At 42.9% G+C, this 23,423-nt stretch overlaps 1 protein-coding gene across 14 annotated transcripts in view; it reads left to right on the forward strand.

Moving 5' to 3' along the window:
* The window catches only part of Tcf4 (transcription factor 4), a 336,672-nt gene that overhangs the window by 169,547 nt on the left and 143,702 nt on the right, over positions 1-23,423 (forward strand). For 10 of the 14 annotated variants that reach the window (XM_051163532.1, XM_051163535.1, XM_051163534.1 and 7 more), the window contains one exon: positions 4,187-4,248. In XM_051163532.1, coding sequence (XP_051019489.1) covers positions 4,187-4,248 — 62 coding nt within the window. Of the gene's footprint in view, positions 1-4,186; positions 4,249-5,625; positions 5,800-5,848; positions 5,999-6,092; positions 6,289-23,423 lie in introns of those variants that run through there. The other 4 variants (XM_051163538.1, XM_051163541.1, XM_051163539.1 and 1 more) reach the window with 2 other exon arrangements.

Below are 23,423 nucleotides of genomic sequence, written 5' to 3' on the forward strand. Positions count from 1 at the left end.
AGTTGCTGCAACAGCAGCAGCAGCAGCAGCAACAACAACAGCAACAATGAAAACAACAACAACAATGACAACAACAAATTTATCTCTTGCTTTTGAGGGCAGCATGATAAAAGATTACCATCAGGGTCAGCAAAAATATTGACCTTAAAAACTGCAAATGGCTGATATTTTCTGCTGACGTTAGGTTTGTAGGGGGCAACAGAAACAAGGAAGTGAATCCTCTATTGATTGCCATGTGGTGCCATTTTTTTAGCACTCACGTTTAAATATAGATTTCAGCCATAGGATGAGCTTCATTTGGACAAAGCCCATGTTGACTTCCTGGATCGCTTGCTCACTGTAGACACCGACCTGTCCTAGACAAGAGCCTGCATGTTGATCTCCTTTGTCTCCAGGATTGATTGACGGGTGCCGTGTCGGCTCATTCACAGCATTCTTTGTATTTAATTGGGGGGGGGCATTGTGACACAGCAGTACATGTTTTTTATATACATATAGTATTGCTGAAGAAGGGGAGTGGTTGAGCATGTGAATTTAGCTCAGAAGATCCTCTCAGTCGCTCTCATTCAGCCATCTCAACATCCTTCACCAGGTCAGACCATTCGTTTCCTACACGGAAATTGTTACCAGCAGCAAAATTTAACATTTGGTCTTTTTAGGTTTAACAATGAATCAAATGCCTGACAAGATGTGTTTCACATCTATATTTCACAAGCCTTCCTCCCCTCCCCCAATTTATGGGCATATAACAACTGCTACTAACGGGTACTTTTCGTTTTAAAAAAATATGGACAACAGTACTCCACGCCGTAAAAGACTTGAGCGATTAATGCTACCCTTATGCCTCTTTTGAGTAGTTTTAGCCATGGGGCTTGGCACTGCCACCGTTGTCTTTGTGCCAAAAAATATCCGCAGCGGCTGTCGCATTCTAGTACTGGAGGGGTTGTCTTGAAAACTCTGCAGTGAGTGTGGCGGGGCTTGCTCACTGCCACTATGTCTTTCCTGAGCTCCTTCAAAGTGCCCGTTGAGGTTGTGTGGCTGAGGGTGGGGGGCAAACAATGGAGAGAAAAGGAGCTATGCTCTCTGTGCCAGCCAGTTGATGTAAGTGACAAAATCGATGCCCGGCATAGAGGAAACAGAGATTTTTTTTTTTAGGGTCCTTTGTGTCCCTGAGTGCACATAGGTACTCGAGGGTCCCACTCAGACATCTTATCAGTGAACTTCAGAATTTCATTATCTTGAAACAAACATTCCAGTGAATTTGGAACAGAAAATTCATATCAAGTCCATGCCTAATTTTTAAGGGACAACTTAACACAAAATACATGATTTTTTTTTTTTCTTCCCGGAAACTGAGGTGACATTTCAAAATGGCTACTTTTTATCATTTGAAAAAAATGATAGAACTTTAAAAATCTGAGGTTGTGTGCTCCTGGGGCTTTGTCCACAATCCCTGATTATTTTGCTTCCAACCAGGGTTTTGGGCTCCGAAGGCAGGATTTGTAGTTGAATTTGGGAACAAAAAGCTGCAGTGAAGTTAAAGGCTTACACTGTTAGAATGAAATGTGTTCACTCATGGTTTTTGCAGTGTGATCTATTTGATGGTAAAAGTGGATGCTACAGATGAAACCTTCACGAGGAGCATAATCCTTGGAGAAAAAAAAAAAAATAGTCCACCTCCCAGCCTCCCGCTGGCTGCGCTGCCTCTTTGGTACCTCGCAGACTTCGACAGAGTCCTGGACGGGTGCCCATTGATGTCATGGAAACACTCAAATTACAGGAGAATGATTCATGTCTGTGCTGGTCTCTTATCCTCCCCCACACAAACAGGAGTAGATTTTTAACCCTGACAACTTGTAATTTGCAGTGGGTTTATTTTTGTATCTGGATAAATATTTTTTAACAAGCAAAATTAAGATTAAGCAGTCTGTATCTGATATGATAGTAACGAATGCTGGGCCCATGGAGCCAAGAGTACTTTGGGGACTCTCTGCTGCGTGAATTCGTATTTGCCTCCTCCCCTTCCTTCCTAGCCCATTGCTCTTTCTTTTCTATTCTTCTTGTCTTTCTTCTCCACACCCTGTTTCTCTTACTGTCTTGTTCTTGTGTTTGCCCTTGCTATTTGCATTATCCTAAGAGAAGGAGTGGCCCCGGCTTGTGTACCTGTGGCAAGACAAGTGCTAATAGAAAAATCATTCTCGCCAGTTATGTATGTTAGAGATGAGTTCTGCAAAGAATACCAGGTAGGAGAATCTTTGAGCAAAACCAATGGAACAAAAAGGGGACATTTTTCTTATACCCATATTTTATAATTTTATAGGTCAGTATTTGAAAATGACCAAATCGGGTCATTAGCTTTTCATATCCCTACAAGGTCAAAGCACTTCAAAAAAAAAAGAAGAAGAAGAAGCTTGTCTGTCTGTCTGTTTGTCTGTCTGTCTGTCCATGAAGTGGTTAAGCAGGCAATGGCATGTCCAAGCTAACTATGTCATGGTATGCTTGGAGAGTTATTGTGTGTAAGAGCTTAAGGGAAGATAGGTGATACTGCTCAAAGGTCCTGCCTTTCCTGGTAGCAATAGTTGCAAAGAGAAGTTAAAGGGTAGGGGTAGATTGTATAACATGGATGGATGAGGGTGTCTACGTGATCGCATGTACAGTAGGTACAGTCATACACAGAGGATTTCCTCCCTTCCATCTCCCGGGCTGACAGTCTGTGTGATGGTCTCTTGCTTCTGAAGTTGAGGCCGATACGGGCATTGCTTTTTATACTTTGCACTGAACGCCATGGCAGAAGTATAGTTTTCCTTAGTTTGAATTTTGTTAAAATCAGGAGAAAGTCTAATACAGGGAGGGGGAGTCATGAGACTCAGAACTTGTTCTCTTTGAAAATCCTCCTCCACCCAATGTGTTAATATAGTGATATAGACACAGGGTGCACTTTACATCCGAGATAACATTTCTAAAAGACAAATTCTGTGTGCGCTGTCAAGGAGGTTTAATTCTGATAACATTGACATTGAACCCAAGGAGAAAATGACTACTGTTCCTTTCGGCATTCATGTTGAGTGGAGAAGGGAAAATTTTGGGGTTGTGAACTTTAACATGATGTTGGTTCAACTTCTCAAAATATAAGCACTGAATTTTCCCTTTGGGATACGAGAAGAGTGTACCGCTGTCTATAAAGTACAAAGTACCCCAAAGATCTAGTCTTGACACACGATTGATCTTCAGTCTGTGGTGGAGTCAAGTCCAGAGCACTGGCTTGCCCCAATAGCCTCTCGTCATTTGGGAGGGTCAGTTTTCTAGAGCAAGGCTTTGAACATCACCAGCGGGACTTGGCTACATCTCTTGTAACGCGATTTTGGTAAAGACCTCAACGGAAGAGAAAGTGCAGCCTTGGATTCTTCCTCACATGTGCCTCAGTTGCAGTAAAGATTTACCTGTCGGTCCTGACCAATCTAGAGATGCCTACAGAATTTGGAGACAGGACAAAAACACTCAGAAGCCTGATGCTCAGGCCTCCAGGTCTGCTGGTAGAGTCTGAACCTGGATTCAGAACGGGCGGTTTCCCCAAAGCCCCTTTCCCAAGTGTGCTCTCCGCCATTGTGTTGATCATGATGGGCATTGATCATGGGAAAGGAAGTTTTAAAAAAGGAAGGAGAGAGAGGTGGTGGTGGTGGTGGTAGGGGAGGCGGCTTAGAATTTTGAACAGTTTCTTTGCTAGATTCACCATCTGGAGAGCCCGTGATTGATTAGCTTCGGCCTCCCCATTAAGTGTCAATATAATCAATGAGAAGTACCAGGCTAGGGTCATTACATAGATCATTTGCCTGCTGTGTAAATAAAGAAGAAACGGTTCAAATTTTGTATGTGTGTGAGAGAGAGAGAGAAAGTGAAAATAAGGAATGACAATTTGTTTGTTAGAGAAAGTGGAGGCCACTGGAATGACAGTTTTTGGAAGTGTGGAGCAGTTTGGCTAAGAATAGGAATGAAGGATAATTTTTTCCAGTTTCTTGTCGCCAGAGTGAGGAAGTGTTATTCCCTCTCTTGCTTGCATACATTGCCAGTAGTGCCTCCTCTACGTGTGTAAACATCGGAGATGGGGAATGATATCTGGGACCTGCAGGGGAGATTTTCTTGAAAGGAAAAAGCACGATTTATACTGTTTTATTGTTTCTCTTGGCAGGTAAAACAGAAAGGGGCTCATACTCATCTTATGGGAGAGAAAACGTGCAGGGTTGCCACCAGGTAAGTGCCACTCTCGGTTGGGGAAGAGGTGAGAGGATTAACCTGGGAGATGGCTGCTCTGCAGCTACAATTATGATGTGCTTTCAATTGTGACACTGAAGTGCATGGAGGGGCGGAGAGCCTTTTGATGACTGTCTTTGAGGAATAAAGCAAATCAGAGCTCCGAAAACCAAGAAACATCTTGTTTTTAGGGCTTGGTGGGGTCAAAGCTATATTCACTGGCTTATTTTTATTCTTTTAACCATCAACCTGTACCCCTGGGCTACTGTCTGCAAACCAGCTACGTCAGTGAAAATGGGTTTATCTAGAGAGTTTATTTGCAGTTAAGAACTTAACAATCTCTCACCCAAGATATATTCAGTGGGGCCGTGTGTTTGATGCCGGGTTCCAGCGGCATTGCTCTAAATTATAGTTTTCTTAGGGGTTATATGATGTTGTGTGAAAACAGGGTGGGATCGAGGGATAAAAATGTCTGTGAAAATATGATTTGTTGTCCCTTTTTGTTTCTGGATTGTTTTTGGCTGGAAGTCAAGGCCAGCAGGCTAACAGCAAAGCCGTCACATGGGAAGCACGCATGAGTTAGGAAAAGAAAAATACTTTAATTAAATAATAAAATGCCAGTGTAACACAAAGGTGTAGTGTGTGCATGTGGGTGAAGGTGTGCGCGCACACATGCACGTGCATCGATATGAGTGCTTGTGTGAGTGCTTGTGTGAGTGCGTGCGTGTGTGTGTGTGTGTGTGTGTGTGTGTGTGTGTGTGTCTTCTGCATTTGTGGACTTTTAACACGAAAGAACACATTTTTTCCCCTGAAAATGTCATCTATGGACAAAAGTGGAAGCTTTTTCTTAAGACAATTGAAATTTTCTAGATTTTTTTTTCACTTTGAATTTTAGTCTCATTACCAATCATAATTAAAATACAAATCGTAATTTTTACTTGAAAAGAATAGAACTTGTTTGTTACTTTCCAAAGCTCTCACTGAAATTTAACAGTGCTCTTTAATACTCAAAGTCTTTATACCATTTTATTCTTCACCCAAAGGGAGGAGTTGTTCGGTTTTTTTTATGCAAAAAAGGGATGCTTCATCTTTTGAGCCATCTTGCTTTCCTAGTTTCTGTAATGATTTTGGTGGTGGTGGTGAGAAATCCACTTGGGATTTTTTTTTTTTAAAAAAAACAACCTGTTTATTATATTCATTGAAAAAAAACAATGTAAGCCCACATGTGCTTCAATAATGTAACTGGGCAAGAAGAAGGTTTCCCTTAGAGGGTCAGTCATCTCTCAGCAAGGTAGAATTCTGAGGGATTGGTTCTGGAGGGTGTTCTTTCCCCTCCCTGCTGTATACATTTGCATTTTAAAAGTTGACTCCTCTGGCCCAGTTGCCAATTCAGTCATACTCCAGCATCTAAAAGATTCGTCGCGATGAGCTGCACAGCTCTTGGTTGAGAACTCGTTCAGCAGTGCAGCCCATGGCAGTTTGTGTGGAAAGAAGTCTGCAGGAAAGACATTCCCAGCCATTCCAGTGCAGCAGCGGAAACATCTCTGGAATGTGAGTGCACATGTTCGGGGCAGATAGCCTGGGCAACCAGCCTCACAGAGCTGGTCTCTGGTGTAAAGCTCTCCATTCCTGCAGAAAAACCGGTTCCTGTGGCTCGGCTTTCTGAGGGTCAAGGCAGAGGTCACCAGAGTTTTGGGGGGAGAAGAAAGTTGACAACATCCTTCCTTTTTTGCAGATGGTCATGGCACAGGTCTCTATTTTTTTTTTTTTTTTTTTGCTGGGCCCCTTTTGTTGGTCATTGAGAGAATAGGCTTCCTAGACCCTGTATCCTTTCTTACTAATAGGAATTGGCATGAGTCCTCACAGACAGAGATTTCCTCTGCTGAGTAAGCCTGAGGCCCCTGAACTTGGGAAAGCATCATCCAGACCGTGGGAGTCAGAGTGTGTAACGAGAGCAATCCCTTCTCCCTCCGTGTTTTGGAAGTACTTCCTCGGGTGAAACTGAACTTTTTTTTTTTTTTTCTTGTTTCCAAAAACAAGGTGAGAAGTGGAGAGGGACATGGGGGGGGGGCGTGGAATTGAGGTGGTTGCTTAGAGTGTGTGTGAGGGCTAAAATTTCGGTGCCCCAACTCGTTACTATCCAGGGAAATGCTTTTGTATGTTGGGGCTGTTGCTGCTTTTGCTTTCCTTGAGAGACCTTCAGGAATCTTGCTGGGGAGTGTGGAGCAGCCTTCCTTCTTAGCTCTGCTTCACGCTTGTGAGTCTTGCAAGCGCTGGCTATCTGTGTGTGCAGCTTGGTCTCTTCTGTGTCAGGCTATAAACAGTGCGTTGGGTGCTCAAGTATAACAAGGGGGAATGTTGAGAATTCCCTGCATGGGGAATCAGGGCCTGAAGATGAGGATACGTACTTAGCTCTGGGAAATCTGAGAAAAGAAAAAGAGCAGAGCAGGGTGTCTGTCTGTGAGTCGGTTCCTCTTGAGCCGCATTTTTCTTTGAAGTCTTCTCTCCTACTTGAGCTAAACAGACCCTAAAGGCAGACAGAATCCCTGAGTCTTGAGTTTGGAGTCTAAATAGCAGATCACAGCTGAAATGACTCCTCACTGTGTCACAAGGTGAGTAACTCTCCAGGGAGGGGGCTTTTGTTTTCTCCTGTTTGTTAGCTAGTGAGAGGCTGGACAGAAAACCTTCAGATGGGGTGGCCGCTGGAGCTGCAAAGCTGCCTTTTCATATGATAACAACGTCGCCTGTGAGCCTACAGGGATGAACAGTGCTCTCTGGGAGCACACCTATTGTAGTCCCAGTGGCGTTTGCTCATTCTCATTAAACAGTGGTGGTTAGCAACAGGTAGTAAGGTGCTGTCCTGCAGTATTTACTTATTACTGTGAGATATAGAGGGGCTACAAAAGTATGTCACTCTAATATATACGCTTTAATTGTGTGTGTGCGTGTGTATGTGTGTGTGTGTATGTGTGTGTGTGTATGTGTGTGTGTGTGTGTACATGTGTTTCATTTACAGATTTAATGTTAAGTAGGGGTAGACCTGGTTTTCTAAAAATTGTTAATCCTATCAGGAAAATAAAAACCATCAGGTACTTTATTATCAACTAGCTTGGATTCATTAAAAATGAGCAATAATAAAAATAAACACGTCAGGATGCTTCCAAATGAAGTTATCAGAAATACACCGATTGGCTTTTTGCAACTTTGGAAATTGTACAGACAAAAGTAGCTTTTCAAAGCTCTCCATGAAATACAGAGAAACTAATTTGCATTAAATTGGTGCACGGAAATCACACCCTGGGTTTAAACCTTCTTGCCAAGTCACAACCTCATATTACTTTTACTGGCACAGAAAATAAAATTTATAATGGAAAGTTTGACAGAAACACAAATGAGTGAAAATAAACTTTTTCACAAGCTAGCCCAACCTTAATCCTGTAAGAGCCAGCAGCTAATACCTAATGGGTGATATTGCAACTAACAGAAAGAAGGAAACTGTCACTCGTTCTTGGTGTCTTTTCCTATATTGAATAATATACTTGATAATTTGCAGACTTTTAAATTTTGCCAAATTCTACTACCTCTTTTTATGTAAGATGATGTCAACAGATAAACTTGGGTGTGGGTGTTTTCATCCTGAATAGGGAAGTTTGGCAATGGTGACTAGGAGGTGTGTGTGTGTGTGTGTGTGTGTGTGTGTCTGTGTGTGTGTGTATCTGTGTGTGTGTGTCTGTGTGTGTGTGTATCTGTGTGTGTGTGTGAAAGAGAGAGAGAGAGAGAGAGAGGAGAAGCTGAGTGTTAAGTCCAGTCAAATTAGTATTGTGGGAGTTGGCCTGATTCACTGTGTAGCCTGTCAGAGAATGTTCTACAGCCGAGTTCTGTACCCTTCGACTGATAGTTTCCAAAGAGGGGCATTCCCACTGATGTTGATGAAGGTTTTAGACTTCTTGCCTTAATTAGATGATTCAGGGCAGGGATCTGTATTACATATAACCTCCATTTCAAAGACACTGATAATTAGTGATGTGTTAAATTCTATTGGGCATTCCTGTACTGATCAGCCAAGCCCATACCTTGTTCCCTCTAGCGAAGTAGTCGGGGCCCGCATCATGCTCAGCCACGCTTGCTTCATTTGAGCTTCTGACATAGGACGGCTCTGATAATGTTAGATGTGTAGATATTAAAACTGATAGAATGGGCTAAAATTGTATTTGATTAAGCTAGTAGACTCTTGTTCCATTTCAGAAGCGTTTGGGCTCTGGAGGAAACAGGTCATCTTTTTGTAACTTAGTTCGTAATTCATTGATGCTGAATGTGTCACTGACCCTGAAATGAATTATAGATTTAAGAAAGGAGTTTTTCTTCTAATTATTTGATTGGGGGCTGTAAAAAATATTACAACTGATGTAGTTCTAAAACTTTGATTGTTTTTGTTTTTTTAAGGTTTTTTTCTTTCTCCCTCAAGTCAAAATAGAAAAACAAAAATAGAAGCTAAAAAGAAACAGAATTCTTTTAGTCTGTCATGAAAGTGGCTACTTAGACCCTATGGAACAGAAATCCATGTTGTGTTTTAATGGGACATGGCAGTTGAATGCTTATTCTTGGTTCATATGTGTTATTCTTTGGAGAGGCTCCTATGCAGGCCACTGTCCTATGCCACCCCAGCCCTTTGCTCTCCCTTTGTGACACTTCTGCCAATTTGCTATTATTTATCTTCATTGAATACTGGCCCCCACTAAGGCTCCGGAAGCTCCTGGAGAGCAAAGGCCACGTCTGCTTTATCTTGCCTTGTGTATCTTATGCCTGGCAGGTTAGAACCTTAAGACCGCACATTTGTTTTCTCAGCATCACTGTTGGCAAACGTTAGAGGGAATGAAGTTTCAACAGCAATGTTTGTGAACTTTGTAGTGGGCATCTTTTTGCATACCCATGAGAGTTAGAAAATAGCATTCAGCTTTTCCTTTTGACCTGAAATGCTCGCATAGATCCTGTCACGTTCTGGAGAGACACTCACTGCAAGATTCCCCGAGCTGACGTCTACCTGAGGTTCACTGAGTTGTTGATTTTTAATTTTTTTCCCAACTTTCTACGGTTTCGTCTGCCTGTATAGTTGGCATTCCTCTCTGTCAGGAAAGTGATTGTACCTGTTTTGTGTTTCTGGTAGGTGGGGTATTGGAACCAAATATCAAAAATCCTGATCTGATCATTTGGTGATGCCAGAGTGAACAGTGGGGCAGGATGTTTGTAACCGGGATGGCTCTGCACACTTCAGAGTCTGAGTTTCCCATAGTGACTGTCACCAAGTAGTGACTTTTAGGCAACAACCTAGTAGTTTGTGGAGTTCTAATAGATATAACTGGCTTTCAAATGATACGCAACTCTCATCAAAGCAGAAAATAAATCTTTTCTTTCATTGTACTGATCAGAATCTATTACTGACCTTCTAGGGATGCGCTGTCTACTAAGAAGAAAGAGACAGGGACTCTCTTTACCCCACTAACTTCTTCCTGTTTGGCTGTTTAAGAGAATCAAGGATCCGTGCTCACTTTTATATCCTGCCATGTGCATCTCCATGCATGCATGTGTGTGCATATCTGCCCCTACCTATCATTCCTGTCTACATGTCTATTGTTTGTCCATTATCTATCCATCTATTGATGCTTGTCCAGAATTGGGTCAAAGTCCCAGGCCCAGTTGACCTGCTGCCTCGTGATCCTGTGTAGCTTGGGGTGTAGGCCATTTGTCTTTATTTTGCATCTCACATAGTGAACATTTTTAAGAACCCAGAAAATATAAAACTAATAAAGTGAAATTCCATATACCCACAACATAAATAATTGTTAATATTTATTATGTTTTTGTATATATACTACCTATATGGACATATATTTTCAGAAGATCATTTTTAAGTGACAGAGCTAAGATTTCTATTCTAGATTTTTCAGTATACATCTCTTTAAAATAGGACACATGTCTGTCTTAAGTAAAATACTGTTATACCCCCTAAAGAAATCAGTGATGATTTCTTCCTAATTCATATTCAAATTGTTTCCATTGTGTCTATGAAAGTGTTCCCACTGGCTTTTAAAAACTGTTGCATTGATACATGGCATTTGGGTTTTGTGTCTCTTTATCGTCTCTTTCAGATTAGAGCAAGTCTTCTTTTTATTGTTTGTTGGCTTGTTTGACTGATGGTTGTCTCAAAGATACCAGTGTGATTGCCTTATAGAATGCCCCCTTTTCTAGAACTGTGGGTTTGTTTCCATGTGATGTTGCCTAATTTGTTCCTCACTTGTTCATCTACGTACTGAGAATCCCATCTAGACGTTTACTCAGACTCCAGCTGGGTAGATAGTTTCAGGACGACATAGAGTGCTTCCCCGCCATCTCATCAGGACCCCAAACTCTTGGCAATGTACCCAGGATCCTCTGGTTCACCCGGCCCTCCCTAGATCACTCTAGCCACAAAGAAGACTTTCCTGCCTTGCACACAGTGACCCTTTGGAAGTGGTTAATTATGCTTTTCCTCCACAAGCTATTCACTGGCTGGTTTTAGCTTGCATTGACGAAACCTCCTCGAATCACTGGATTTCAAGTGGGATTTATTTTAATTAATTAATTCTCTTTTGTGTGAGTGGGGTGTGTGTGTGTGTGTGTGTGTTGAATGCATGTGTCTGTGCCAGCACACTCACTTGTAGGTACCTCTGTAGAGGCCAGAAGTTGATTTTTAGTATTTTCTTCTATCTCCCTCTATGTTTTTGAGAAAGGGAGCCAGCCCAGTGTTTCTGTTAGGCTAGCTGAGGAGTGAGCTCCCAGGCTCTGCCTGTCTCCACACTCCCCATCTCTGGGGTTATCACCTTGCTCTTCCACAACTTGTTTCCCGACCCCACCCCCCCAATTTGGTGTGTGTGTGTGTGTTGTGTAGTGTGAGGGATCCACACTCAGGTTGTTATGCTGGTACAGCAAGCCCTTTACCCACAGAACCATCACCCCAACACTCAAGCTGATGATTCCTCAGCAACGACAACCTTGACGTTCTGCAGGTGTAACTGACAGTCCTCCCTAAGAAAGAGATTTCTTTCTTAATTGCTGATAACGGTGTGGTATCAATGGTCCTTGGTTTCCATATGCTTACTATCTGTGGGTTACTGGCTGCAGTGAAGCATTTTCAATATCCTATAGTTTACTGAGAAGAGAAACAGTTGAGGCCCAGGAAGCTGATCAGAAAGGTTCTAGCTGCAGAAGGCAGGAGTAACCAGTGGCATACGTCTTTGCAAGAGGAACCCTAGTTTTCTTTAGCTGAAATTCAGGGCTTTAAAAACAAATCTCTGTTTCCTTAGCTGTAAGACCAGCCTTCCTATAAGCTGAAGTCTGGCCTTGCTCTTCTGTTGTTGGGTTATTGCTCCTAAGCCCCTGCAGGTGACTGCCTGCCAGTGGCTGGCCCACTCCCTCTTAGGGATGGCAGCCATGCCCTCGGCTCTGCTCTGAAGACTTAGCAAGCTACTGAAAATAATCCCCACCTTGATTGATCCAGATGTGGTTGAAGAATTGAGTCAAAATGGGTAGATTTCTGAAAGACAGTTTGGGTCCAGACTGAAGGAATGCTGGGGACTAATATTAGAGCCAATATTAGAGTGACTATTAATTACCCCCCTTTAATGGCCTAAGAAATAGATCCCAAGTAAACGAAACAGGCAGAGTCCCTCCCAGTGTCCGAGATAGGTCTGTAACGATAAAGCATCTACTGTCTCGCACAGAATGCTTGCTCCCTGCCACCCTAGGCTCTGACTGGAGCCCTGAGATCTGAGCTCTGCATTAGGCCTTACCTAGGAAAAATGTGCTCTCTGGGTTCTGTGGTCTCTCCAAAGTCTGCGCTAGCACAGTGCTCATGAAAAACATCCTTGCTCAGATCTGTTCAGATTGCCAGCACAGACTAGGGCATGTCCTGCCATTCCCGACTGCCCTGCCCTGAAAAAGTACATTGTATGAATAATCTATTAAGTAACATCCTCAGTCTTAGCATGTGTAATTTCCTCAAAGTCGGCAGGGATTTCCCGTGAAAAGGCTGGGGTAGAATATGCCAATTCACGTCTTAGCAACAGCACAAGCACTTCCTTTAAAATGTACGGATTCTATGTTGGCCTTGGTTTTCATGCACTGCTGGCAGAATGAGGTTTGCCATGACGCATTTGGATTCATAGCAGATCAAGTTATTGTTCTCAAAACGTGAGAACAGTGTAAGGTAAAAATTCCTAAACAATAGCTGTATCAAGCTCCAGAGTGTGACCTAGTAGTTTTCAGACAATGACATTTAACCTGCTGGTGCAGTATATTCAAAAACAGCACACAAGTTATGGATATAGGGCAATCTTCCGCAGCTCAGGATGAGTGTATCCAAAGCCATCAAATGTGTCTTGAGATGCTGTATAACTACATCATGAAGATCTGGGATAACTTCTTATGTAAAGCATTGGGAGTTTTTGATAATTATTAGAAATTAGGACCATAACTGCTCCTTTTGTATTTCTATTGTGTATAGAGAAGGAAAAATATCAGCTAATATTAAAATATTGACATCACTCTTCAGTGTTCCCAAGAAAGTTCCACACTGACATCTATCTACAGGTCTTGTAGAAATGAGGAAGGCCCTGGAGCTTTTTTCTCTTAAGAAAGGCGATTCTTAACTCACAGTTCAGAGTCAGGATAAGCTCACAGGTGAGGCAGCTTACATGTAGATCCTCTCCTCTAAACTCAGGCACAACCTCATATCACAGTCAAGGAAATGTTTACTTGAACTCCTTAGAGCGCGCTTTAAGATTAAAGTGTCGGTAACACCAGAAGATATGAAGAAACCCCTCACCTGAAAGAAACCCTTTTGAAAGATATTGAATTTGCTGTGGGGTCTCATTTCAGTAACCTGCCTGGAATTGGCATGCTCTTTATTTGGACATGTTTTGTTCATTTCTTGTGTGTACGTTGGTTCAGTGGGCTCACTCATGGATACACTAAAGGGGACGCTCTGCCCATAGTGTGCTAAGTACACATCTCTTGAGAGTCAATCGTGGAGGCACAGAACCTCAGCAGAAAGGGCTGCCTGGCCGAATTTGCTTCCACATTTGCTGTTATGCAAATACTGCTTTTTTTTTTCTTCAGAGCATGGCACTGATTTGTGCCAGACTGTCCTTGTATTTAATAAAGGGAGAAGTCACATTTTGGTGGGATCGAGACTGTAGGCTGGCACTTCCCCAGCTCTCTTTGAATGGGGTCTGTTATCAGTCATGATATCTAGCGAAACTCCCCCATGGTTCTGATTTCTACCGCCCTCTCTATTCAGAAGACCTCTCTTAGTAAAAGGATTTTTTGTGAGTTGAGTAAAATATATCTCCTTATTTTCAGTCCACCACAAAGCCATGCTTATGTGCATTTGGGACAACAGAGGGTCAATGTTACAGCCTAACTAAGGAGTAACCACATGGATGTTTTCCAGCAGTGACCACCCCCAGAGTGCTATATGCAGGGGTCTCTGTATGTTGGGGTTTAACTGTGTATGTATACCAAATAATCCATGCTTTTTTGTACCACCATAATGAACAGCAGGCTGCTGAATCTTTCCTGTTTTATTGGCATTGTATACAGTAAGTTATTAAATTTCAGCCTCTGTAATACACCTGCAGTAAAAGAGCCAAACATTGCTCCACTTGAAGAACACGTTGTGTGTGGTGGGATGCCCATTCCTATCACACACCCCAACAGCTGCTTTCAGTTGCAAGAGCCATTGTATATATTCCCTTGAGCCCACCTCTAATAATCGAGACACATCTGCCATAGCAGTATTATAGGCATATGTAGTTTTATTGAAAACTATACCTGTAAAAAATTAAATAACTCCTACCTCAATTAAATTGGCAAGCTACCTTTTGTAAAGATCATATCGCAGACCCCCAGAGATCCAGGGAGTTCATTTTATACTTACATTACAAATCATCAAGTATGTGGCTTGTAGCTGGTATTTCTCAGGCTTTGATAATAAGATATTTTGATCTCTTCTCATTTTTGTTTAACTTTCCCTCTTATCTCAACATATAAAACAAGAACCACAAATAAGGAAAATGAAGAAAATATTGGGAATTTTTCTGTCATGAACACAGGATAAACAGAGGCACAAGAGAAGGCTGCCATGTCCCTCTTTACGTGACCATTTGTGTAAACACAAAAGTTATCAACCAGGACACCACTGCTCACTCATCTTAGGGACGGGTTGAGACCATCTATAGCAGAATTCTCAACCTTCCTAATACTGCTCCCCTTAGATATGGTTTCTCATATTGTGGTGACTCCCGTCCGTAAAATTATTTTTCACTACTTCATAACTGTACCTTTGCTACTATTATGAATCTTATTGTAAATATCTGTGTTTTCCGATGGTCTGAGGCAACCCACATGAAAAGGCAGTTCAACACCCAAAGGGGTCATGACCCGCAGGCTAAGAACCACTGGTATACAAGCTTCTTTGAGATCTGTGAGGTCTTTGCCAAATAGCATGATGTAATCTAATAACCAAATGAATTAGTTGGTCATATCAAGTATATGCAGGTGGATTCTGTCTCTTGCCTCAACACTTTCTTTTTATGCCGTGAAGATTGAGCCCATCACGAATGTCTACAATTTAATTTTTATACAAAAGAGAAACATTTTTTTTTTTTTTGCAATATGGCTGCTAGTAGATTCTTCATGCCCCAGTGAGTGGGTACCACACTATTGTCCATAAGGAAAGCACTAATTAGACCTACTGAGTAAAAAAAAAAAAAAACAAAAAAACAAAAAACAAAAAACAAACAAAAAAAAAACCCCCAACAACAGAAAAGCACACAGTGTTGGGAAAGAAATGTGCTTCAAAGCTTAGGGAAATGGGAGAGGGTAACCAAGGGCAGCATGTGATAAAGATGCATTGTGTTCAGGCATAACATTTCAAAGAGTGAAAAAAAAAACATTATATTCAGCAGTGTGATTGGCAGTCTGTTGTCTTTGGAAGGCAGAGGCTGGACCTTGCTTCCTTTGGTATCTAATTTTATAAAGCCTTTTAAACTGTCTAAAGGAAGTATAGACTATTTTAGATTTAATTTTGATGAGTTATTGTGCTTTATTGTATAATTTAGTAAAACAAATTTTTTAAAAAGATGTTATTAAAAAATTATACACACACACATATATCTTGCTTTTGCCTGCTGATCACTTAATGTATATGGAGTATCTGTCTTGGTTTTGAGGTCAGTGGATCTTGCTAATATTATGGTGTGTTAATCAAGAAGAAAGTTTATAAATTTGTCTCAAATGATCACAGAAAACCAAACCCAAAGGCAACATATCAACCATACAGAAAGAATATAAAGAAGAGTGAGAACACTCTGCGTGACGGTTCTGTAGTAAGAACTTTTGGTGTTTCTCCAGAGGACGCTAGGAATGAGCTGCTGAAGTGGGCGGTGTAGTCTTCCTCCACGGAGAGCATAGGCCTGGCTAACAGGTTCTTGACTACAGTGGGAACATAGATGCTTTGCGAGAGAAGTATGGCAGAGGGCCTGAAATCAAAGGATGACAACCAGCCACAGCTGAGCACAGTTGCACACTGAAATAATTTTCATTTGGTTCTAGTTGGCATTGCCTGATCCCATGAGATTTCTGTGAAGTCTTCATTCTCTTAGGATATTTTCTGCTTCATCCATGGTTGCCAGGGTTACAAAATTTTATGGGAATAAAAGAGGGCCGTTGCCTATAGTTGGCACTCAAAACTTCCTAGATTGAGAATCCAGGATTGTAGAGTGAAAATGACTTATGAGTTCTAAGCAAGCTTTTCAAACACAGCTGATAGGCTGCACGGGCTGTCTTTCTTGACTCGGGTCACAGCCCTGTTTTGAAGCACCAAGCGCAGAGTATTGTACCCATGGCTGCGATGCCCCTCCTATAAAAAAAAAAAAAAAATGTCTATTATTAGTTCTTCTGAGCTGTGAAATCTGCCCTGCTAAGTTCTGTAGCTCAGAACTGTCATGCAGATGCAGTAAGTGGTACGACATGGCATCACTGGTGGTAAAAGCTTTGCTGTGGACAGTGACATGGGGCAAAGTGGAATGTCAACAGCTGCCACCTCTATGAGATCATCCCTCAAGGAGTCTTTTGGCGTCACTGCCATTTAACTGTCTTAGCCAAGTAGTCATTGATGTAGACCGGTACCTTCATACCTCTCCAGCAGATTCTGTATCCATCTTATCGGATTTTGTTTGAAGGGCAAGAGACTTGGACAATAAAATTGACAGTGGAATCAATATAGCCATCGTGAGAGAGTATGCTGAGAAAAGATTATTCTATTATTTATTTCTAGAGAACGTGTGTTATACTTCAGCAGATAGCACACACACACACACACACACACACACACACACACACACACACACACACACACACACATTGTGCCCTAGCTACTCTCTGGGATTTCATGGTGTGCTTCTCCGAAGCACTTGGATGTCAAGGTGACAGGCTCCTCTGGTGTCTCATTCAGATATTTTGCTTTGTCACTTGATGCTGATGATTTTAGGTGGTCAAGGTAGATGCTGATAATAAAACCACCTATAGAATCTCAGGTTATCAACTAAAACTTTCTGTAACATTCAACAATTATATGCTTCAGTAAGCCCCCATCTTGAGTTTCTCAAAGGTTGTATGTTTGTGTGTACACGTCTTGAACCGTTATTGCCTTAGTCGCTGACAACCTCCAACCCCACCCTCCCCCGTGACAGCTTGATCCCCCTCATCCGCGAAAGCCCTTAGTTTCCAGATCAGGTCATTTCTGCTCCTAATATACCCAGAGGCTCTGCTGTTCCTGTGTGCTTCCAGTGTGCACTGTAGTTCCTTGCAGCTGTCCTCTACACCCCGAAGCATGCCCTTAGCATGAGCTTTCCCATTGTCTCTGGAAGCATTTTCTTTGCTCAGCTTTCCTTTGTGGCCTCAAAGTCCATCTCTTGCGGATGGGACAGGCTTTGGATCCCCTAGATCCCTTCTCATCTTGTTCATATACACCTCTCATAGTCAACGTCTACTGCACCAAACTGTTTCATGCTCTTCTTGGCCCTCTCTCCCTTTACCAGAGCCCTATAATTTTTTTTTTTTATCTTACTTCTCTCTTTGCTCTCATCTTATATCTCTTTTCTCAGCTAACCCAAATCCTTTCTTCAAGTTTCCACTCAGTCATATTTTTTATTCAGAATGTTTGATGTGAGCGCCGTGCCAAAATGAGGTGCCATCATTTTGTGCTTTGTTTCCTAATGGCTATGACACTGAGCAGCCAGAGGCCAGCAAAGCCAGCTCGTACCACCTCCATCTTAGCACTGAGTAGGGTGGATGGATGAGCAAGGGAGCACCTGAGCCAGTGGTGGTACTGGCGGCGTGCATGTGCATGTGCTACATTGAAATGCTTTTCCTAATTACACCATTAACCCTTTAAGATAAGAACTGCCTTTAATCTCATTATTGATTCAAGAGCCAAGACTCAGAGAGCCATTCACCATCCGTGGTACTCAGAGATGGAACTAGTCAGTATTCTAGATTGGCTGTCGCCTCTGTTGCTCCTTTAGCCTTGGATAAAGTTGAAAGCACTTTTCAAAGGTGTCTTTTCATTGAGGTTCCAGCTTTCCTTTTACTGATCACTTGGTGGCATCTTAGACTTGTATCATCCTGCGCACTCTGAGTACTCTCTCTCTGCTCATGAGACAGAGTATCTCTAAGGTGGTTCCAAGGCTCAGCAGCCTGGAGAGCCATCGCAGGTCTCCAGAGCAAGTGAGGTGCACGTTTTCTATGCAGTCCCCTGTCCTTGTTACTAACTCTTCTATTCATCCCTGGAAGCTGTGAAGAGGACCACGGCCCTCTGGAAAGTAGAAAAAGCCTTGAGGCTGAAGGGATAGCACAGTGCGAGCTGCGTCTTGTCTCCCATGCTTTCTGCTTTGTGGTTTCCTTGTTCCATCTGGCTTGATAGAACAGGGAGAAGAACAAAGGAGAAATGGATGAATTGAATAGCTCGTGATTTGCCTCTTCACGTTTCTTCTCTATGGTGTGATCTTGAAGTAGGGCATGAAGAAACTGATGATAACACGGTTAGCATTTTTTTTTAAGTTCTTGGAGATAGAATGTTAGTCACAAAAGACCTAAATAGCTAGTGCCCAAACCCACTTGGTGGTAAGCGAAATACGAAGCTCAAAGATGTTAGATTTCCTTAGCAACATCGGACAGATCCCACCCCATACTGACCACAGAAGACAACATTCCAAGAGCATCATGTGTAAGCTTTTTCTAAATGGGTGGGCTCTCTTTCGGCTAAGAGCAAAGGGCCATCTAGGCTAAGAAGTCGTAGCCAGTAGCAGCTGGAAATACAGCCTGAAGCAATTTCTAGATGAGTGTCCCTTTGTTCAGCTACCACTGAATTGCTCTGTCACAGAGCCAGAGGGTGTCGTTTGCTTGTAAATACTGAGTTTTTGAAATGTCACTGTAACACTGGAAAAATGTTGTCTCAGAAGGTTGCCAAAGTGACAGAATCCCGACATTGTAAATACCAGCCGACACAAGTGCTCATAAATGACAGGAATAAAATATAACTTGACTAAATCCATACTAATCACTGATAACACTGTTTACCCCCAGTGACCAGGAACTGGGAACTTGGATAAAAAGCACATGTGTGCAGCTATCACTAATGTCTCCGAGCCTCTAGCCATTCCAGAAAGGCTCCCTAAATATGTAAGAGATTCATTATAACCAAGAAGCAAGCAAATGTGTGAGGAGATAGCATGTCAGCACCCCTGGGGGAGAACTGGCTAGAGCCTTGACTGTCCTCAGCACCCTAGGGGGTTGATAAGGCCTCCATTGTTCAGCTCAGAACCAAAATATAAGCCAGGGCAGACAGGCTTGGTGGGCTATTTTCAATCTATGTAATTCATAGACGGTCCCTCACCCACCAGAGCCAGCACATTCCTCTGCTGTACACATTACTCGACAGAGGAGATAGAAGTAACAGCAGGATCCAGTGAAACCTCAAACTTAGGTGTGTAAGGGCTAGAGACACATAAGCCAGACTGTCCTAAGGACTAGACATGGAGCCAGACCATCCTCCAACCCTGTGACTTCTGACCCAGTGCTTTTCTTGACAATAACATCCTCCCTTCTAGAAGTGACTGTCTCCTCTCCCTTTTTGCTACAGTGTTAAAGTGGCATTTGGATATCGGGATTCTAAGAGGGCATAGCCACATTGGCAAGCCAGTCCCTCTGTGATGTGCTCATTCTTGCTGTTCAGATGGAGCACCCCTCAAATTGCCATCTCCCCAGAACTTCTCAAGAAGTGGTGGCTCTGAATAGCATGGGGTTCAGCCCTCCTGCCTCTCAAATTGATGAGCACAAGATTAAGCCACTGTACTTGGAAGTGCCTCCCACCCCAAGGCATCTGCCATTCTCTAGGCTGTACCAGAAGAACTGGAGCTGCCTAAAGTAAGCTGTCAACTTTTCTATAGTACAGATTCCTCGGCTCTTGATATATTCTTGTACTGTTTGATTTTTCTCCTGTTAAGTATTGCTTTCATAACTAATACCAAGCAGTTCTGATTATAGAAATAGCCCTGATGAGAATGTGTGTGTGTGTGTGTGTGTGTGTGTGTGTGTGTGTGTGTGTGTGCGCGTGTGTGCGTGCGCGCGCGCTCATACTTATTATTAATACCTTTTAATCAGTCTTAGTACGTAGTCAGGCTAACAGGAACTCATGATGTTCCCCTCTTTGCTTCCTGAGTTCTGGGATTATACGTATGTATTACTAGGTCATACCAAAACAACATCTGACCAAAAAAATGTGTGATGGTTGTGTTTCTCGACTAGTTATGCTTAGTGGGGGAGGGGGGGTTACAGAGGCAGTGAGGTTTTGTTCAAAATGTACCTGTTTTATTTAGTATCAGGAGGATTGCAAGCTAGGATTTTAGGATTGTGTGATATTTTCATCCTTCAGTGTCCGTCAATGGTTTGAGTAGATGAGCAAGGCTTAGCCTTTGGTAGCTCTGAGGTTGGGCCTGTATCTTGGAGGGTCATGCATCCCTACCGATTTACCATGAGAGTTCCCTAGACGGACCCAGTGTGCCTTTCTTGTACCTGGCAGCTGGTAGGAGGCAGAGGCGAGCTGGTTTGGCCGATGGTTGTAGGTGCTGGTATGGGGGATGACAGCCAGTCTCAGGCTCTCTCCTGTCACTGCATTTGGGAGACTGAATAGCTTCTTAGATTTTCCTCAGAGAAAGGCAGGCTTTGTCTTCAGTGGTATGCTGGATGGCAGTGGCCATGTGTACTTTCTGAAACCCAGGCAACAAGGGATGACAGTCAGACTGCTTTTGCCGTCCACAGCTTTGACCCTGTAGAAGTGCTTTTTATTCGACTCCCAAACTGTAAGTGGACAGCCATGTATTTGACTGTGTGTACTGTTACACTTTCCTTGTTTTCTTCCCGATTCCTCTACCTCCTTTCATCTGCTTATTCAGCATCCAAAGGGGAGAGGAGACAGGATATTTTGTTTTATTGCAAAAAACATGCAGGCTGGCTTTGAACTGGCTGTGTAGTAGAGGATGACCTTGGACTTAGGATCTTTCTGCCTCCACAGTGCCAGTGCTGGGATTGCCGGCATGTACCCTCACACTAGGCTGGATGTAGGATGGTTATAGAGTATAAGAGACCACACACTACTAAAGACAGCAAGTGTACAACGTCAAGGTTCCCCTCTCCTTCTCTGCAGCTCCCTTTGCTGGTTCACTCCATCCCGAACCAGCCAGGGCAGGGTTTTATACTTCTGAAACCTCAAATCTTCGGCCTCCTCAACCAGGAAGTAGCCCCAAAGTGCCCCCTGGTGGCATGAGTAGGAAAAGGCAGGCTGGAAGGGGGAGGGGGAGAGTGAGGCAGCGTGTGACTTTGGATCTGATTTTTTTTTTTTCTATAACATCTCTCGCTGTCTGTAGCTCATAAATCATCTTCAGTGTCAATGTGAAGCAGCTCTGAATAGATGAGAGTGTCACTTGTAGTCCCCTTGGCGTCTTATTTTACTGTAGAAGCTTCTCCCTACTGTTTTCTTTCTTTTGGTCCGGGATGCATTTCTAGCAATATTTCACTGGCCTTGGCCTTTCTAACAATACCAGTGCACTGAGCAGAGACCGAGAGACCAGCAGAGAAAGCAGGGAGGGTGCTCGCACAGGAGCAGGGGTGGTAGAAATCCAGGCATGCTGTCACCTCATGTGTTGGTGTGAGTATAGGGAAGGTGTGTGATTTCATGGCATGCTGATTAGCCCAACACTTGTCACCTCTGTCACTGCTTATTGGACTACCAAGTGTGAGCGCACCATCTGATTGACAGCTGTCCTTTGTCAGAGGGCCATCTTTTCTCCTTTTCAGTTTGACTGAATCCAGCAGACATCTGCAGAGCTCTTGAAGCTCTGACAGGAGGGTCCTGCCTGCCAGCCCACGGGCTCAAAGGCAGAGTCACAGACAACCTCAGAAAGGAATATTAACCCACGGATCATTTTCAGGTGCGGTACGCTGGCAATGTGAATCTCTTTTGAAGATGACTTGAGGTCTGTGTTGGTAGAGGAAGACACACATCCCAGGTCAGGATGAGTTAGGGTCATAGAGAATACACTCTCTCAATGGCGATTGGGCAGAAGTATTTCTGTTGATCTGAATCAACAAAGCACTGGAACTGGTTGAGGTGTTCAGAGTGGAGCCTGTGTGATTTGGGGGCATTGCACAGATGCAGGGCAGCATCTGAACCCTGGGAACACATCAGTCACAGCGTGTTTGAAAGTCTAACTGACAGATCCAACTTGGGTAATAATAATGATGAGCAGTGTGTGTGTGCTTTGAGAACAAGGTGTTGTTGTTGTTGTTGTTGTTGTTGTCGTTGTTGTTTCCACCCAGATCCCATGCCTCTCTGAGTCTGCAGTCTGGATTTCACAGAATGCCTTACAAACTTGGAGTAACCTCGACCTTCTCCTTAGGACATTATCCTATGGACCAGAAACATCAGGCTTGATTTTATGATGTGGAACTCACTGAAAGTATTGTACGGGTCTCAGCTCAGGGATATATATGAGTGTCGAAATTTCTGCTTTGTCATAGCATCCTTGATGAAGCTCATTCATTTAAGCATCTATTGAGATTTGCTCAGTGTAGAGGCTTGGTCTGGGTTGAGTCACCTGTGCCTTTTATGTTGCAGATGGTTCCTACACTGAAAAATGAGTCATTGTATTCAATACCAGGTACCTGAATTTTGTTCGATTTTTGCTTCACAGACTCCTTACCAATTATTCAAAACTTAACAAAACTTCGTTGAACTTGAACAAACAGAAAATCTGGAAAATTCTGAGTGGTTTGTTTGCGTTTTGTGCTCTGGTGTTACATAGACACACTCTTTTTTGCCTAGTCATAGAGAAAGACAAACTTCAAACTCCAGGAGACAGGAAAGATGTGTTTTCTAGGTTGTTGCTTCTAGGCTTCTGTGTATTCCTTGAGGACAGCATTTAGACCCAATCAGCTCCTAGCATGGGTTCAGTAAGACTCTTGTGTGGCCTGATTTAAGTATCATTTTTTAAGGCTCTATTTCTACATCTTGAAGATGAAGGCTTTGCTGGGCTGCTGTTCTAGTTTGCTTCTCATTGCCATAATAAATATCATGATCAAAAACTACTTGAGGATGAAAGGATTTATTTGGCTGACACTTCCTGCTCACAGCTCATCATTGTGTGGGGATCAGGACAGGAACTCAAGCGGGAACAGACCCAGGGATCATGGAGGAATACTGCTTATAGGCTTGCTCTCCATGGCTTGCCCACCTAATTAGTGGCACCACCTACAGTGGGCTGGGCCTTCTTCTCCTACCAATCATTAACTGAGAAATTGCAACACGGACATGGACACAGGCCAGTTTGATATACGTCATTTCTCAATTGACGGTCCCTCTTCCCAGGTCACATGAAGTGAACAAAGTAACCAGTGCAATGACTTATGGGAATCCCTGTTAGCTCCAAGTCCTGTGAGCATCTGTCTCATAGAGAATGAGGACTGAGGGTAGTTTTTAGCCGTGATACCCATGTTACATTCCCAGAATACCACACCAGAGA

This window comes from Acomys russatus, chromosome 20, assembly GCF_903995435.1.
Source record: "Acomys russatus chromosome 20, mAcoRus1.1, whole genome shotgun sequence".
Classification (NCBI taxonomy): domain Eukaryota; kingdom Metazoa; phylum Chordata; class Mammalia; order Rodentia; family Muridae; genus Acomys; species Acomys russatus.